The sequence below is a fragment of the Tursiops truncatus genome, chromosome 21 (assembly GCF_011762595.2).
Source record: "Tursiops truncatus isolate mTurTru1 chromosome 21, mTurTru1.mat.Y, whole genome shotgun sequence".
Classification (NCBI taxonomy): domain Eukaryota; kingdom Metazoa; phylum Chordata; class Mammalia; order Artiodactyla; family Delphinidae; genus Tursiops; species Tursiops truncatus.
Genome location: NC_047054.1, coordinates 331,882 through 351,719, shown reverse-complemented (window position 1 = coordinate 351,719; position 19,838 = coordinate 331,882). Strand labels below are relative to the sequence as shown.

At 40.7% G+C, this 19,838-nt stretch overlaps 1 protein-coding gene across 2 annotated transcripts in view; it reads left to right on the top strand.

Annotated features, from left to right (window-relative positions):
• The window catches only part of TENM3 (teneurin transmembrane protein 3), a 319,503-nt gene that overhangs the window by 146,704 nt on the left and 152,961 nt on the right, over positions 1–19,838 (top strand). For both annotated transcript variants that reach the window (XM_073798728.1, XM_073798729.1), the window contains one exon: positions 14,385–14,623. In XM_073798728.1, coding sequence (XP_073654829.1) covers positions 14,452–14,623 — 172 coding nt within the window. In that variant the 5' untranslated portion in view covers positions 14,385–14,451. The remainder of the gene's footprint in view (positions 1–14,384; positions 14,624–19,838) is intronic.

The window sequence follows — 19,838 nt, the reverse complement described above, 5'->3', positions numbered from 1 at the left end:
CGTAAGCTTTAAGGACAAAAAGTCATGACTTTGCCCCTGTACTAACTTTGCCAAGTTAAGGCTCAGTTTTCTCATCTTAAAAAAAAGCAGTTTACAATCACACAGAGTGGAGATTTTATGAAGTTTAAATTACATGATTTTTTCTTTGTACACAGTAAATAGGTCCTCAATCAGCCTAATTTAAACCACTCACCACTCTTTGCACTGGTTGTTTTCTGTTTTGTTTTGTTAAATCCTTCTTGTTCACTGTCACACATCTGATTGATTAGGATACCTTCAACATCTCTTAACAACCCTGGAATTCTTTTATTCTTCATCAACTTACATCGACACCTGAAATTCTTCTCTTTACCTATATTCACACTTCCTTCTCAAATTTATAGAAAGAGCTTTGCTGAGCAATTTTAAGCCATCAATAATTAAATGAATTAATAATTAAGTAGATTAAATCTTGTTCAAATAGCACATAGGAATTTTTTTTTTTAATAAATTTATTTATTTATTTTTGACTGTGTTGGGTCTTCGTTTCTGTGCGAGGGCTTTCTGTAGTTGCAGCGAGCAGGGGCCACTCTTCATCACTGTGCAGGGGCCTCTCACTGTCGCGGCCTCTCTTGTTGCGGAGCACAGACTCCAGACGCACAGGCTCAGTAGTTGTGGCTCATGGGCCCAGTTGCTCCGCGGCATGTGGGATCCTCCCAGACCAAGGCTCGAACCCGCGTCCCCTGCATTGGCAGGCAGATTCTCAACCACTGCACCACCAGGGAAGCCCAGCACATAGGAATTTTAAGATCTTTTTCATTTCCATCTTAATTTTAATATATTTAGTATGTAATAAATGCCAACAGTAGTGTAATTGATATCTTTTAATTTATTTATTTTTTCTTTTTTTGCGGTACGCGGCCTCTCACTGTTGTGGCCTCTCCCGTTGCGGAGCTCAGGCCCCGGACGCGCAGGCTCAGCGGCCATGGCTCACAGGCCCGGCCGCTCTGCAGCATGTGGGATCTTCCCGGACCGGGGCACGAACCCGTGTCCCCTGCATCGGCAGGCAGACTCTCAACCACTGCGCCACCAGGGAAGCCCAGTGTAATTGATATCGTAAAACATGTAGGAAAATATCTAATATAGATTTGGGCATTTGATACCATGGCTACACAGTTAAAATAACTAAAATATAACAAAGACTATTAAACTATTTTAGCCATCTTGATAATGGTTAAAAAAAAGTCTGCATATTTAATCTGGTTGTTCAGTTCTTGATGCTCCCAAGCAAACTGTATAACATGACTTGTTACTTGATTATAAACATGTCTAAGTTAAAACAAGTCATAATAAAAATACTTTGCCTCCTATTGTAGACCTATTTATTTTTTACAACTGTGGTTATACTTAAATTTTATATTTTATGTCTCTTGCTTAAGACTGAAAAGTGAACGTATAAGACAGTAGAGAATTCACTAAAATATATTTCCCACAAATCACCTTAAAACTGTCTAGAATTTTGCCTCCCAATTTTCAGAGATCAGTTAACACATAATGCTGTACTTACCACGTACCTGTTGTACATTCAGTATGATTATAAATTGATACAGAGGCAATTGCTAAAATGTATAATTATTAATACATTCATACTGCAATTTTTTGTAAAATATTATAAAGCAATTTTTTTCTCAAACCTCTTGTACAACCACTAATAGCTCATATTAATTCAGGTGACAGCAGTGAAATGTATCTTGTTTATAAGCTTTTCATTTAAGACATTTTTCTTGCTGGGATCACCTCCTAGTGTGAAAGTTGTCCAAAGATAATAGCACATCAATTCAAAAGTGTAATAGATTTGAGAACACAACATGCTATCAGCATGAAATAGTTTATCAGCCTCACTCACTCACTGTGTCACAGCTAGAATCATTACATACTTTTCTGTTTTCATGTCAAAATATGTAATTTACATTCTAATGCTGATTACTCACTTGGAGGATGTTTAATTTTCTTATTTAGAATATTTTTCTTTAAATGCGTACCATAATTAATTTAAAGGTAGTACAAGAAGGGGCATTTTAATTAGTAGGAGTCTAAAATATTTCCTTTTTTTGCAATTCAGGGATGCACAGTATATTATACTGTAAAGCATTTTCAATTAGATTTATAATAATAACACCTTCTATTAGAAGCAAAATAATTAGTCCATTTTGTTTTTTGGGGTTTTTTTAGAAAGTACACTTTTTTTTGGGGGGGGGGCTGCGTTGAGTCTTCGTTGCTGCGTGCAGGCTTTCTCTAGTTGCGGCAAGCAGGGGCTACTCTTCTTTGCAGTGCGCGGGCTTCTCATTGCAGTGGCTTCTCTTGTTGCGGAGCATGGGCTGTAGGCGCACAGGCTTCAGAAGTTGCAGTGCTCGGGCTCAGTAGTTGTGGCGCACGAGTTTAGTTGCCCTGCGGCATATGGGATCTTCCCGGACCAGGGCTCAAACCCATGTCCCCTGCATTGGCAGGCGGATTCTTAACCACTGTTCCACCAGGGAACTCCCAATTAATCCATTTTGAACGAGCCCTGTCCAATTCTTAGAAAATTTACACACACACATGTACACATCACCTTTTCTAGACTCGTCCTATTTAGAAATTAGCAGAAATTAAATGATCAAAATGCAAAGTCAAAAAATATTGAGGTTCAGTTTATCATTAACTCACTCGAGGTAAATTTTATTTTTCTTAACTGTTTCACCTTTTTAATCCCCGCTTGAGACAAGCCTCTTCTGGTTTTAGGTCCCGTTTGATCATTTTTTATTCTTAGTTAAAGCTTTTGGCCAGGGCTGCCGCTACCATAGTGGTTATTGAAGAAGTTAGTTAAACACTAGTCCTCCAAATACTTTTTACTTTCCTTCTACCAGTTAAGTACTACTCTTCACTGGTTCTGTCACTCCCACCCTTGAAAGCACGTTTTAATATAATATGTAAAGGATGAAAGAAAAAACTTCACCCGTAATAATGAGGATTCAGTGGGGGATTTCTGCTACCTCTGAACTTCAGGGAAACAATTTTTTTTCATCGTGTAGCTTTGTGGATTCGAAGCTACCACTGCTGCAGCCTTTGTCAGGGTGTGTGTGGTGGGGCACCCGCCGTGGCCAGCGCTGGGGGCAGCACCTCGATTGTCACTGCTTTGTCCTCAGCTGCTTCAAAGGAGAAGACTTAGGGAGAAGGCATGTTGTGTGGGAAAATACTCTTATTTTTTTCCTTCCCCTCAAAGCAGCAGATGTGTAAAGGAGTAAGGAGGTTATGTTTGTGTGTGTGTATACAGTGCTTTTTAAATGTTTAGAACTGAGTTTTCCAGAAGTCTCTTCTAATAGATAAAGAGAATGAGTAGAGATAGCTGTTTCTTTCCTAGATAGATTTTAATCCAGGTAATACCTTGAAGCAGAGTTTTTAGAGGAAAAAAAGAATATATAAAAACAATTCCAACCAAAAAGGTTAAGAGTAGAGAAATAGCATCATGTCTATGAAGAAAAGTAGTGAAACCTTTTGGGAAGCTGTAAATACCCAAGGTGAATTATCAGCTAGCCTTCTACATGACTCACAAGTCCAAGTGTCAAGTTCAAAGAGAAAAGGAAAGAACTCCCTAAAAGAAAGTACTTGTGAAATAAGGTAGTATATTGCTGAATGTTTGATAAGCACATGGAAATATAGATACCTCTAGGAAACGGAAGAGCCAGGAGAGAATGGATACTGGTGTCTAATTTAGAGATAAAGTAAAGGCCAATAAACATGGTAGACATTTAAAAGTAGCAATGAGATTAAAAAGGATGAAGCAACCAATTTCTTAACAGACAGGTGAAACTGAAAGGGAGGAACAATGAAGGGGGGGTATTGGAAGTAAGGAACTGAGTGAAATGACACAAAGCAATGAAATATCTAAACCATTTGATTCTGAGATCAGATGGATTGAGCCTCGTATTGTACAAATTACAGTTGCTCTAAATTGACTACTTGAAGTGAGCTAGCAGCAGGGACTGTCTAAGCAGGAGTCTTTTGAACTGACTTTCTGTTTTGTTGTACCATCTGGATGGGAGTCTTGAATAAAACGTGGTCCCTGGACCAGCTGCATTGGCTGCTGGCGTTGCACCCCAGAACTTTTCTAACAAGTCTGCCAAGGGATTCTGATATAAACTGAAGTTTGAGAACCATTGCTTTAATGTATGTAATGGTCTCGAAGTACCTTCCTCCTCATGTTGGTGGCCTGACCCTCATGTTGGTGGCCTGACCCTCACAAGGCCCTACCAAAATCTGTGAGTCCGTCATCAGTCTGATGGACCCGTTTCCATGAGAAAGATAGGTGACTGTAGAATACTTTTTGCAGTCTCACGCAGATGTTAGTGTGGGTGGGCTTCTCCCTGAAAATTCATAGCAGCCTCTGCAATCTCTTAGTTCTGGAATCGTCCCAGAACTGCGTAGGGCCATCATCCTTGACTGATGGAGGTTTCTTTCCAAACAGCTAGGTATTTAAGCACAGTAAGTAATTGCAGATGTCCCTGGATATCTATTGAGAATCAGTCGCTGAAAGGTAAGGAAAACCAATAGGAACCCAGCCTTGAATAGAAACAGCTAATTTTCTGCACGCGCTTGCTTTCTTTAGTTTTCTGTTTAGTAGCTGCCCCAAATTTTATATTTGCTTGCATCATTATCCTAAAGCACACCACTTAGATAAACTGCTTTTTCAAGCCTCTTAATCAGTTACCAAATGCTGCTAAGTATATATTTAGCAGATAATCCACTTGGCTTTGGAATTGAAAAATCGGAATTTGATAGTGAAAATTCTGAAGACTGTGATAATGAAGCCCAGGTTTTAAGGTTCAAAGTGCTCAGACAATAGTTAATATCATCTTTCAGTTTTATCATTTCTTATAAATATATACAGACAGGGCTCCCCTGGTGGTGCAGTGGTTAAGAATCCACCTGCCAATGCAGGGGACACGGGTTTGAGCCCTGGTCCGGGAAGATCCCACATGCCGTAGAGCAACTAAGCCCGCAAGCCACAACTACTGAGCCTGTGTGACACAACTAGAGAAAGCTGCACGCAGAAACGAAGAACCAAAGCAGCCAAAAATAAATAAATGAAATAAATAAATTTATAAATAAATAAATACTGACAAATATTTGGCTCTGTTTTAACTCATGCAATATTTAATGTATATACTCTCAACGATAGGTTACAGGTAATTAAGTGAGTGATAATGGGCAATATGAAAGATAACACAATAATTAAATTTTGTATACTTTGAATCTTTTTAGAAAGTATTTTATCTTAAAATGAATTCCAGGCAAACCATCCATTGTTTGGGCATCATCAAGTGACTAAAACTATTTTGAACTCAGTAGTTAATTTTAGCCTTCATATATTACCAGGTAAATTTAATCCACAAGTGTGGGATTCATTTGCTTTAAATCTGAAAATGTCATTTCAGAAGAGCTGTTTGATGTTGAGGAAATCTTATGAGACCTTTAATAAGCCTCTTAAATCCAGAAAGTTATACTTTGCCAGAAGGAAAAAGAACCTATAACTTAAAATTTCCTTAGCTCCTTTTTTTTTGGTGGTACGCGGGCCTCTCACTGTCGTGGCCTCTCCCGTTGCAGAGCACAGGCTCCGGACACGCAGACTCAGTGGCCATGGCTCACGGGCCCAGCCGCTCCGCGGCACGTGGGATCTTCCCGGACCGGGGCACGAACCCGTGTCCCCTGCATCGGCAGGCGGACTCTCAACCACTGTGCCACCAGGGAAGCCCATCCTTAGCTCTTAAGTGAGAACTTTGGATTCTGAAAGTGTTGTAAATTTGGCCAAATATTGCCAGTCTTTCTTCTTACTGGCACATTGTCTTTGAAATCAGAGCATACAGTTTGCAGCAAGCAGTCTATATTATGGGTAAAATTTTTATTGATTTGCCTAGAAACATAAATAGAAGGCAAGGCATCAAGACATTTAAACAGCTCACGTTTAGTTTGATGTAAAGTACTCTCTCTATTCAACAAAGACTATAAGAAGAGGAAGAAAGCATGACTTCCTGTGCAATGGAGCCTTTCTCCGCATAAGATGTATCGGGTTTTAGACAATAGAAATAGTTTTCCAGGTGTCTGTGTGTCACCAGTGAAGGTTTCAGCTGTGCCTTAGGGACAGGAACTGAACACTCACTACTATTCTCTTTTCATCCTAATCATTTGCTTTGTTTGCTCATCTCTCAAAAGGTTTTTACTACTGTATAAAACATGGAAAAAAAAAAACCTTCTTTTCTATGAAGATAACCAATTATGAAGTTAATCTAATTAAAATTTCGTTCAGTGGTTGCACACTTTCTTTTTGACTTTTGTCTTCTATCCTAATGCCCCACTGAGGAAATGACTCACACGGCTTTAAATGATGCTCTAACACATTTTCCAGGGATGCTTCTCATTCGGTTCCTATAATTTCCGACTTATTAAACCATGTTCTTGAGTTTAGAGGAGTATCATGATTATGTTAAGCTTCTGAACAAAAGACTAATATTAACCTGTTTCCTGGTGACGCTTGTAAGCTTACAATTTAATTGTATTTTATAAGTTGTTTAATTTTGTACTTGATGTTAGGATCTTATAAAATGAGCAGTGAATAAATTGATATTACATATAATATAGAAAGGCACATTTAAATTTACTCCAAAAATCTGATTATTTTTCCACTAAAAATCTTAACAATAGTAAGTTTTGTGGTGATTACTTTGGAAGACAAAAACGATCAAAAGTGAAGAGTTACCAAGGAACAAAGTTACCTGCTGAGAGATTGAGGAAAACAGCAAGAAAAAGCAATTGTACGTGGTCTGAGGTAAAGGTAGATAGAAGTTATGACTGGACATATAGAAGTAATTCAGTGTATTGTGCAGGTTCCGTACTTAAAACATGACATTTCACTTGAGAGTAGAAGGAAATGTGAAATGAAAATGTTACTGTGCCCATTCTTGGTGTTTGCCAAACAAATTAAAAAGAGGAGGTTGAGGTATAAGAACTCAGAGAAACTTCTCCACCCTGGCACAAGAAAAGAAAAGAAAAGAATGAAACAGAGAAAAAAGCAAAGGAGAAATGCTGTAAAGGAAAGAATGCAAGATTCTCTGACTGGTTGAATACTGGTTGGGAGGAGGGGGCAGGCAGAAAAGAATGGTAATTGAAAATTACCCCTAAATTCGTCAGTTAGAGAAACATTAAGGACAGAGTTACCGACGGTGACCAAAAGGTGGGAATGGAGACAGCAAGAAGGACAAGGAGATTCAGTCTGTGTCCCTACTAATTTCCTTTTTTATTTTTTATTTTATATTGGAGTGTAGTTAATTTACAATATTGTGTTAGTTTCAGGTGTACAGCAAAGTGATTCAGTTACACATATACATGTATCTATTCTTTTTCAGATTCTTTTCTATATAAGTTATTACAGAGTATTGAGTGTAGTTCCCTGTGCTCTGCAGTAGGTCCTTGTTGATGATCTGTTTTGTATATAGTAGTGTGTATATGTTAATCCCAATCCCCTAATTTATCCCTCCCCCAGCTTTCCCCTTTGGTAACCATAAATTTGTTTTCTAAGTCTGTGAGTCTCTTTCTGCTTTGTAAGTAAGTTCATCTATGTCATTTTTTAGACAGTAATTTAAAATTCGTGGCATGACCTAGAGAAAGCGCCATCACAGAGTCAGTTAGAAATATATGCTAGAACCAAAGGCGGAAAGCTGAAACGAAAAGGCTGGTGTGAAGGCATATCAACAAAGAAACGGATCTTTCAACTTCAGAGGAAAAACGAGCAACTATTAATTGTGCTTAATACTGAGTGATTCTCCCCATTTATGTTTTCGCTGCCTCACGGCGTTACAGTTAATGGTGCCACGCGGTTCCACGGTGCTTGTCTGTTTGTTGTTGTTAATAGAATCCCCCATCAAGGTTCCAAAGCCACAAAGCAACTGTTAGTGTTCGGTGACCTTCTGCACCGGCTGCCTTTGGGGCTTTGAAATTGATTTTCCCCCTCCCAGTCTCCGATAGTTTCTCTTCAAGTGTGCATCTCTCATTTGTCACCAGAGTGAAAGTGGTGGCACAAATGGCAGCGGAAATGGAGACAGGTGCCGTGCAGGGCATCATTAGGAGCATCAGAATAAGCTCAGGCTGCTCTGGTATGCCCTGCGTTACAAGGAAACTGCTTCTGCGTTATCGCCGAATACAATGGGGCATATTCTCACAGGATCCACTTGTTTCATTCCCAAATATGGTCTGAGAAGGAAAGAAAACCCTGTCTTTGTTCTCCAAACCTCATGTGGATGCCGGGTCAAGAGCATATGTTTTTGACAGTAATTTTTGCAGAATTTTTGATATGTGAGAAGCATATTCCCAAGGCTGTGTGACGGGTGAAGAGTCTCAGGGTGGGAAAGACCATCATGACACACAGGAGTAGGTGCCTTAGAGAGTATTAGGTGATAAAAGAATTTTCTGGAAACTCCTTGTATACTTTTCATGTAGCTGAATTCCAGTATTCATTTGTCTGTTCATTTATTAAATATTTGTGGAATTCTAGACCTAAACTAAGCATTGTGTTCGAGCTTGAAACAGTTTTTTTAAAATCCTGGACTTAAAGATACAGGTAAGTCACAAAATACACTTGTCAGTGTGTGGTAATTTCTGTATTGCAGTGGAAAGGACATTGTTGACTTTGGAAAGACGGCATCCTGTCTGAACCTAAAAATGGACAGATTCCTACCAAATCTGAAACCAAGTGTTCTCTATAGAAAGTAGGTTGACATAGACCTTTTCTACTAGTCTAGTTAATGTTTGAGAGGTTTTTCCATGTGTATTTTAACATATCTGTTTTGAGGCTGTAATGATTCTTAAAGGAATCATCCTCACATGAATGCCATCATTTGTAAGTGGTTTCAAAATACATCGATTTAAGCAGTCTTTACGAATTTTTTCTATACTTACACGCTAGAAAGCCATCTGAAAATATTGAAGGCCAGTCATTCTAAAATACAATTGAAGGTGATTTGGTTTCTCTTTCAGTGTTTTATAATGTTTCTTTATTTACTATACACTCACATCTCCAAGGCACTAATATGATGCCACCCCCAACATGGTTAGTCATTTAGACAGAGGAAGGGGAAATGCACTTCAGACCTTTAAAGTCAGTGGCCAAAATAACCCCCAAAACAGTCAAATTCTATTTTCTCTTGCAGCGACAAAAGTAAATTTATTTATTAAATAAGTTAGGGGACTTCCCTGGTGGTCCAGTGGTACAGACTCCGTGCTTCCACTGCAGGGGGCACAGGTTCGATCCCTGGTCGTGGAACTGAGATCCTGCATGCCGTGCAGCACAGCCAGAAAATAAATAAATTACTTGAGTTTTACAAAATAAACTAAAAGACTGTATGACAATATAAACAGCACAGTCCTAGATTTATTTAAAAATAAATACAGTTAGAAACTCTTTGAAAGTAAAGAGTCTTCAGTTCTACTAACCTTGATGAGCAGTGTATTTTTGAGTAATATATCTTTGTTTTCAACAATATCTCACAGTTGCATTTTGGTTTAAGAAAAATAATAATTTCATAGTCGTTCAAGCCTAGTTCTTGAAAGAGTTCCTTGCCAGGATCACCAAAGCAGATGGACATCATGTATTGATACCACAAATTTTGGAAACTAGAAAAGGGATGTCTGATTTGAAGTCAGCATGTGTCTAACTCCTTGTCCCGAGCCATGTTTTCAGTGTTAAGGCTAAGGTCATAATCTTTCATGGTCCATAGGCTGAGGTTCAAACCCCATTTCCCGTCGAGAAATGACCCAAAGCGCTCTGAATAAAGCTCTGACACGTTTTCCAGGTTCGGGTTTTGCTATAATTTCCAACTTTTATTTATTTTTATTCCATCATTTGTTTATTAGCCGTGGGTCTTTGTCCAAAAGGTGCTTAATTTCTGTTAGACTCACTGCCCACATCGGCACAATAGTCACCATTTTATTTATTTTACAGGATTTACGGAGCAACAGTTATGTACCAGGAACTTTCTAAGTCCTGAGAATACTTAGAGGCGAATGAGGCTTTGGGGAGTTTACATTCTAACTGGAGAAGACAGACCAGAGGTTTGGGCAGTGGGTATACCATTCATATCCGTCAATTGAGGATACTAGACAAACAACTTCATGTTTCTATATTTCCGTCTCGGTTTTATTTGAAACTCTCATCCCTGGGAACTTGGCTCGGGTGATTTGGGTCTCTCCGTCTCCCACCCCACCCCGTCGCGATGCTGTGAGTACAGCAGGGAGTCCCAGGTGCTTGAGTCTTCACGGTGTTTCCTCATTATCAGTCGCAGTGTTGCTGCCGCGACAGCTGCGTTCCTGTCTGCGCAGGCCACTTTGGTCCAGTTTCTCTGCTACTCTTGAAGCCGTAGAGGTCACTCTGCTTCCTGTGAATCACGCTAAGATGCAGAAATCCCAGGGAGGGTCTCCACAACTTCATCACCTCAACCCTCCACCCACTAGCTTTCTCTTGGGCACCCTGTGACCTCTGCCGGTCTCTGTCTGAGGTCTGAGGACACGTGTCTTCCATTCTCAGGGCTGCTGATCCGCTCCCTGGCCTCCGCTTCTTTCTCCAGGCACAGTGAATCCTCTGCTCTCAGCGCCTTCTCCCCCATTTCCCTCTTCCTCACGCGTGATGGGAAAATTGTCTGGTCTAAGGGGAATCTTTACCTCCTAAACTTGATTTCTTTCCGACGTTCTGGTTATATCCAGATGCTGTCTACTTCACCCCACCCAGAGGTTCTTCCTGGTACCAAAGACCAAGGCAAAGGCGTCTGTCTTTGGCCACGGGCCTGCATACTGGTCGCTGCTCACATGCTGCTTGTTTCGGGGTGCTTGGCTTCATCGGGTCGCTCGCTCTGCCCTTTCCGTACCCTCCGTCGAGGTATAGAGACAGCCTCAGGCTTCCCTGGAGACCCTCAGCCCCCGCCTCCCTCCCAGCCCTCCCCCGGGCGGGTTTGTCCCACTGGGCCCTGTGGAGCCCTCTGCTCTCATCAGCTCCCCGAGGGTTCTCTTCCTGCCCCCCACCTGGAGAGAAACCCCTATTTTACGTCACACTGCGTTTCTCCCGAACATTCTGGTTATACCCCAGTCCACCCCATTTCACCCAGTAGACTGGGCTTTGGGAAACCGGCAGGACTCTCAGGCTGTTTCTACTTCTTGTCCTGTCTCGTGTCCCCTGGGGGCAGTGCAACAAGGCAGCTGCTGGAATTGAGAAAGGGGAGGAAGCGCGAAGACAGAAAGCGGGGGAGATTTAAGAAGAAAAATGCACATTTAAAATAGCATTAAAAAAACTTAACCCACCGCCCAAGTAAACAGATGGGCAAGATAGGAACTGACTGTAATAAGCGCTTTGGGGGAAATAAGCGTGATGATATGATGGAAAGTAAAGGGAACGGGGCTTCAGTAGGATCTCTGTCTGGTTCCATTATCTTTCGTGCCTCACCTTCTCCTTCTCCAAGAGGGGTGGGTATGTATCCTTCAGAATGCGTTTTGTTACTCCTTTCCACCTGCAGGGAGGAAGTAGTCTGTTCCTGTGGGCCGCTGGGACCCTTGCTCACTCACTCTTCATGTATAACCGTGAAGAAAGTGAGAGCCTTGATCAGGGGGTCAGCTGCAGCTCTCAGGCCACATCCAACCTGTCACCTGTTTTTGTAGTGATCATGAGCTAAGAATGATTTTTCCACCTTTAAGTGATTGAAAAAAAGTCAAAAGCAGAAGAATATTTTATGACATGAAATGAAAATTCCGATGTCCATAAATAAATGTTATTTGAACACAGCCATCGTCAAGCATGTATCGTCTGTGGCTGCGGTCACTATAGAAGCAGAGTTGCGACGGTATGGCCAGAGAAGCTTAAAATCGTGACTGTTAGGTCCCTTACAGAAGAAGCTTGCCTGCCCCTGATCTGGACGATCGGGGCCCTCCCTGGTACCACACACTCCATCTTCTCCAGCGTATGTGCCCTCCCATGTGTGGGATCGCCAATGTCAAGTTTGTAAACCAGGGAATTCCTTCTGTAGACATTGCTTGTGAGGGTGTTATATTCTGATTTGGGATTGAAAGTCTTCAAGCGATACTTTTGGGTCTTTTGGAATATAGATTCCAGTGAGTGAATTTGGGAAGAAAACTAGCTAATGCTTCTTCGGCACTTCCCTGGTGCCAGATGTAAGCACTTCACGTAGGTTACTTCATTTAATCTCATAAAATGCCTATGTAGTAGGTACTACTAGTATTCCCATTTAATGGATGATAAAACCGAGACGCAGAAGATTTGAGCCACTTAGAAACTTCGTGCAGATAGTTATAGGTGAAGTCTGGATTTGAACCCAGACAGTCCGGATCCAGAGCCCACATTCTTAATACTTATGCTGAATATAAATATGGTAGTAGGTGCTAACAGTACTGCTTCCAACATACCATTTAATTAAGGTTATAAACTTTAAAATTTGTTTTGTAAAGTTGTTCCGTGGGGGAAAATGGATTCACAATACAGTCGCTAGTATAATTTACAGAAGTAGTTACTTATCATTTGCATCTGTTCTAATTTTGTGGTTGACAAAGCATTTTTAGATGCATTAACTGGTTTACAACCCTGTGAGATAAGTAAATCATTTTACAGATGAAAATAGGATCATAAAAGGAGGAAATGTTAGACCAGGAACTTAAACCTCAATCTTCTGATTTCTAACCTAGAATTTTTTCCACTATACCTGTCAGGCAAACTTTCATGACTTTTACCATATCTGTACACCAGCTACACTATTATTCACTTAATAATTTTCTGGAAATGGACTCTGTAACTTAAATACCTGGTTAGCCTTTCATAAACAATAATATTTGTAAAATTATGACTTTGATTTTTTCATTTCTGAAGCACATGGTGCTTACTGTATTCCAAGTACACTACAGTAAGTATTAACTCATATAAGCCTCATAATAACCCCGACAGGAAGATACTATTACTATCTGTATTTTCCAGATTAAGAAACCAAAACACAGAGAGGGGTTAGCTGTCTTGCCCAAAGACACATACCTAGTAGTAAAGCAGGATTTGAACCTCAGCAATCTAGCTTCCAAGTTCTGTCCTTTTAACCCGTTAACTTGTTTGATATACTCAATGTATTTTCTAATACCCATTAAAATAGGTACATTGTATTACAATTTAAAATAGTCAGCTGTGACCCATCTAAAATCATCTTGCATAAAGACTGTATTGTACCGTGGTGGAATATTCCAGCTTATTTCCCATAGCCTCCTGCATAGAAAAGAGAGAGTAGTCTGTTGACTTAATTGGATGTGTTATTAGGGAAAATGATAGTAAATATTGGGACACAAACTAAATACACAATCAGATACTAGCATAATATGAAATGTAATCCATGAAAAACATGGTGCTTTTTTCTAAATTTGGGGACTTTTATTGTTAATAGAAATCTTAAAACGAGTCATCTTTCCTAAAGAATTCCCTATACAGCACTCCTGTCGTGTGATCGTTCAAATTTCTGCTTAAACATTTTCAAGGTAAGAGAGCAGACCGCTCCTTAGAGGCAGTTTACCCCACTGTCGTTTGGCTCAAGTCATTAGGGAATCTTTCTGTAGTTGATCTAACAACTTGCTTCACTAACCTCTTCATTTATTTAGGCTGGTTTTAGAAAGTGTTCTGTGAGTCCTTTCTTTCTCTATCCCTCCCTCCAGCAGGTTTACTTTCCTGGTTATGTTTGACATAAGCGAAAGATAAGATTAGTTTGCCCCCCTGGAGAACTGACCCACTGCCTGTGGCCAGGCTTGACGGTACCCTTTATTGGGGAGGGGAAGGATAAGAAAGTTCGCACACACGTCCAGAAAAGAAATCAGTCTGTACCACGTGATCGGGTGTGCTTGTGTTTGTAGCAGTACATATTCGCAAATAGAGCAAATCCACGCGTAGCTATAAAGCAATATAATTACTTTTCTTAAGTGAAATGTGAAGATGTTCTGAAGGCAGTTCATAAAGGGAACTTCCAAAATGGTTTTGTGCAGGAAATGGTACGATTAGAACAACTCTGCGGTCTCCCAAGACACCTGCTTGAAAGGGCAGTAATCATTTGTGTGCATAAATCGTCCTGTGTTCATTACAAACCAGTCTCTTTCATCCCGGAGTCATTTTTCTGAGTTGGGTTTTCTGGTTAAAATATTTTCTTAATTTCTCATTTTTTGAATTATATGCAGTAAATGATTTTAAAGCCAGAGAGAGAGAGGGAAAGAGAGGAGAGCTCATGCCTCGCCGTCTCTGTCTCTCACATTTTAATCTATTTGTATCTTATTATGATTTTTTTCCCATCCCGCAGGCATTTCCTATTCAAAACAGGAACAGGGACAACGCCACTGTTCAGTACTGCAACCCCAGGATACACAATGGCATCTGGCTCTGTTTACTCGCCACCTACTCGGCCACTACCTAGAAACACCCTATCAAGAAGTGCTTTTAAATTCAAGAAGTCTTCAAAGTACTGTAGCTGGAAATGCACCGCCCTGTGTGCTGTAGGGGTCTCAGTGCTCCTGGCAATACTTCTGTCGTATTTTATAGGTAAGAACACATTTCTAGAACTCTATTTATTTGGTCAAGGTGTGTATTTGGAGATGAAATGTCATGGGGGAGGGGCTGGTACTGATATATGATAAATCGCAGAGTATTTTAAGTAATCTCCATCATACGTAGATAGATGGAAAAGCTGCCTTTGCATGAGGCACGAGGTCTGTCTTGGACACACAGTGGAGTGTCTGTGTGTGTCGGATCTGTCCCTCGTGAGATATGGGCAGCTCTGTGGCATTTCATGTCCAGGAGATAATTGATGCGCTTGTAGGCGGAATGAACTCTGTGCAGGAATCTCCTTCAGGGCAGTCGATAGGAAGCTCTCTGCTCCTTGTGATGTTACTGTCTTTCAGCCAGCTCGGCTGTCTAAATGTAAAACCCATCGCTCAGGGCCATCCTCTTGCACTCAGGAAACACTCTCTAGAGAAGCGACCGTCCATAAAACAACGGCTGGATCACACGCGCTCCTCTGTGTGGATTTGCCAGCTTTTCCGACGTGGTATCGATCATGTTTTTTGTCACCCAAACGATGGGAGCTGCTAATAGAAGTTGTAAATATGCCTTTCCTCTAACTGTTTCAGAGCATAGATGAGCGTTCACACTATTGGAAAGTTGCTTATTCAAGTGTCAGAAATGACCACATCTGACCTTGATCTGCTTCTAAGTGTAGGGAAAGGCCCGCCGCATCGAAATGCAAGTGGTGTCCACTGAGATAAATCACAGGCTGTGTGTTTTGCCAACAAGAACAACAGCCAGTGATGCATCCTCAGGTGTACAAAGCGATGTGTGATGCCCCATGAAATTCTACAGCTGAATAAGAGCATCACAGGGCTGTCTGTAGAATGGTATGACGCTTTTGTGGTGAGCCAGTTTCTATCATTAACTACAGTACCCCTTAGTTATAAATGATGTCCTTTGGAAAGTGAAATAACCATTTTGAGTCACGTCATTTAAGAGGAAAATAGAATTTTAGAGCATGAAGGGAGGAACTTTAGAGGTAATTGAGTCAGGGCTGGCAACTCGGTGGCATGTGGAGTACTGTGACTTCCGATCCTTTGACGGTGGTCGACATCGCTAATGAATCCGGGCACCCTTTCCCACTAAACCTGCACACAGCCTCGTTATCGTCATCGCAGGGCTTCGTACAGCCACTGTCCATCAGAGATGAACGCGAGATGGAACCTTTCTGTCTTTTTTCAATCTAAGTTAACTCCCTCCTTGTAAAAGTGGTCAAACCAGGTACCAAAGGGGTTGCCACTTGGCCGAGATCACACACTAATGATGTACTGCTGTGCCGTTCCATAACGCTCGAGGGACACGAGGAAGGTCACAACAGAAATCTGTGTTCACAGACAGATTGCTAGTATTCAGCTAAAAACTACCCAGCCATGAAGAGCGTCTCTTCTGGTTACTGTATACATTACTCGTACTTGTCAGCAGCGTGCTGCTGAAGAATTTTAAATGCTTTCTGAAACGCACCGGTCACAAATGGGATGTAATAGATTAAGCATGTGTATTTGTATGGGATTTTTTTTTTTTTTTTTACTATAGTACATGCTAAACAGATAGATATGTACTATGCACGGTCAGAGTTCAGTGTCTGTGCTGTGGATGTGTGGTCAGACATCCTTTCTGATCTTACGTACCTGTGTCCCACCAGTTGTTAAATATTTTGAATATCAACTCTGATACCATTTAATTTTATTTACATTGCGTGACCAGGAAGAAAAATAGCATTTTAATGTGAGATCACATCCCTGTTATTTATGAGCCTTGTACTCTCTTTAAGGATCCATCAGTGAATATAATTGAATATCAGACGAAAATAAAGACTTAAATGTTCCCCTTTTTTTCATATTTCCTGTTTTGACTGTTTAGTGGTTAGCATCCCACTTTACACCTACCAGTACCACTATCATAAATGTCTCCCTTTGATTTTATCTTTCCCCACATGGAAACATACAAATTATATAATTAATATACTCACGTACTTTTGTTAGTTTAACAGATATTTGTTGAACATCTGTTAAGATTCAGTTACTGTCCTAGAAATTAAGCTGATACAATCCAAGTGTTATTTGCCAAAAAATTACTTTTATCATCAGAGAATTATCTCATCATTTCATTGCTTTAATAAGCACAGATATACCTAGAACTTTCACTGGTCTTCCTGTACTTCAATAACTAACACTCTAGCATGATGGTTTTTTGTTGTTGTTTAGATCAGGTAAAGCATTTCATGTCTGCATCAGTTAGCATGATAAATCCTTTCGAGAGTGAAGATACTGCCTTTACCCTTCAAAAAAAAAAAAAATAGGACACTTCTGTCCCCGGGAAGGCTGTCCTTTTCTATTGAGTGTGTGCGTAAAGCAGAGAGGGGGATCTGTCCGGCCAGATCAGCCTGATAGCCCCACAGTCGATGGGAGACCAATGTCATCATCACACTGACCTCACAACCTTCAGCAAAAGGGCAGCCATCCTTAAATTTTCTTGTTTCCATTCCCTTAGAGGTCCCCTTCCCTCATATTGACTGTCGATATAAAGTCAAAGCCTTAAGAAATAAGTAAAATAGAAGGCCTGAGAAATTATTTCTCGCCTAGAATTTTCTTTCTCACCTTCCAGTAAGGTCATGAGAAGTTATGAGATACTGTAGCGTTAACAAGTCTCTTCTCTAAGATAAAATTATCTCAGGATAGTCAGAAAGGGAGGAAGGGAGGGGGACAGACTTTTCTGTTTGGTTGTTTTCCCTATCCCTATAAAAAATTTCAGAGACAAAAGAAAGGCCAAGAAAGAAAGTTAAAATTAATTCCCATAGGTAAGTGTTATACCTTTGCATAGGTAACCACTGCTAACTCTTTGGTGTCTGCCCTTTGAGATATTTCGCGATGCACATATACATCTACAGTCCCATATTTTTAATTCATTTTGTACCAGACTTTCTCATTTATCATTCATTAAACATCATTTAGCAGCTCTTTTTTTTTGCGGTACACGGGCCTCTCACTGTCGTGGCCTCTCCCATTGTGGAGCACAGGCTCTGGACACGCAGGCTCAGCGGCCATGGCTCACGGGCCCAGCCTATCCGTGGCATGCGGGATCCTCCCGGACCGGGGCACAAACCCGCGTCCCCTGCATCGGCAGGCGGACTCCCAACCACTGCGCCACCAGGGAAGCCCTAGCAGCTATTTTTAATTAACCGGTTTCCAGGGGGCTTCCCTGGTGGCGCAGTGGTTGAGAATCTGCCTGCTAATGTAGGGGACACGGGTTCGAGCCCTGGTCTGGGAGGATCCCACATGCCGCAGAGCAACTAGGCCCGTGAGCTACAACTACTGAGCCTGCGTGTCTGTGCTCCGCAACAAGAGAGGCCGCGATAGTGAGAGGCCCGCGCACCGCGATGAAGAGTGGCCCCCTGCTTGCCACAGGAGAGAAAGCCCTTGCACAGAAACTCAGACCCAACACAGCAAAAATAAATAAATTAATTAATAAACTCTTACCCCCAACATCTAAAAAAAAAAAAAGTTCTCAAAAAAAAAAAATTAACCGGTTTCCAAAAAATGCAGTGACTGTTCTCTTATGCGCGTGTGTGTGTGTTTATATGTGCAGCTGGGTTCCGTCGATCAAATCTTTGGTCGGAATAAATTATTTGAAAGAAATTTTCTGTGCCAAAGGACCATGGCCAAATTACCCTCAGTTTACATAACTACCAGTGCCCCTTAATATCAGTATTTGTAATCCTTGGCAATCTCTTAAATTAAAACATTTTATTGTTGTTTTCATTTATTACTGGTAGTGCTGAATATCTTTTCAAATACTTATTGACCATTTGTATTTTTTTTATGTATGTGTAGGAATAGTGTAGTTTCCCCCATGTTTCTATTGGGGCTTTTGTTCTTTTGGGGGGGCAGTTACACATGTTTATTAAGGATATGAATCATTTGTCATATGTTATATACTCTTCCGATTTATTATGAACTTTGTTTTTGGTTGTCTTGCCATATACCATATAGAATTTTTTAAGTAATCAAAGTTATCAATTTTTTTCTTTGTAATTGCTTTTTAAAAATATTTATTTACTTATTTGGTTGCGCTGGGTCTTAGGTTGCGGCCTGCGAACTCTTAGCTGCAGCATGCATGTGGGATCTAGTTCCCTGACCAGGGGTCGAACCCAGGCCCCCTGCATTGAGAGCACGGAGTCTTAACCACTGTGCCACCAGGGAAGTCCCTTTCCTTTGTAATTTCTAATGTTCGTGTTATGCCTATAAAATTCTTATTTACTCCAAGTATTATTTTTTAAGTCACTTAAATTTTCTTCTGGTACTTTTATGGTTTTTCAGTAACCATTTTTAGGTCAACATTTTTCCGGGCGCTCCACTAGGTGCTAGAGGTTCAAATTAGCCCTTCATTCTAGAAGCTCTCAGTCAAGTGATAAAGACATGTACGCAAACACACTTTTAACAGGACATGCTTTCATAGCAACTTGATCCGAATGAGCAAATAAAGAAAAGGAAAGAAGGACACACCTACTCCTGGCTGAAGATGTTGGAGGAAGACTTGATCTAGCAGGTGATATTTGAAAAATGCAGAGGAGTTCAGTTCACTAGGTTTGACCTCAGAATGATTGGTGGGAGATGACCTTGAGAAGAGGTCATCCAAGGCGTGGAAAGGCAGAAGCGTGAAAAGTCCACAGTGGTGTGCGTGGAGGCTCCCGGTGTGCCAGCCCTGTGTGTGGATCACCTCGTTCATTTTCACGGCAACCCCGTGAGTTATCGTCTCCGTTTAACAAATAGGAATCTACCGCCTAGAGAGGCGCTTCACCTAAAGTCACATAGCCAGTAAGCAACGGAAGCTGGACTGGGAACTACCAACCACCCCAGGACACTGTACTGCCTCCCATGGGGTTTTTTTTTTTTTTAATATTAAAAAATATTTTACTTTAGACTAGTTTTAGGTTTATAGAAAAGTTGTGAAGATAGTACTGAGAATACCCATTTACTTCACATTCAGTTTCCTCTATTGTTCACATTTTATATTAGTAGGGTATATTTGCCATAATGGATGAACCAATGTTGATATATTATTATTATTAACTAAAGTAACACATATGATGAAACGAAATTAATTTTAAGGCAGGATGAGAAAATATTTTTTTCTTTTTTTTTGATCGGAGTAGAGTTGATTTACAATGTTGTGATAGTTTCTGCTGCACAGC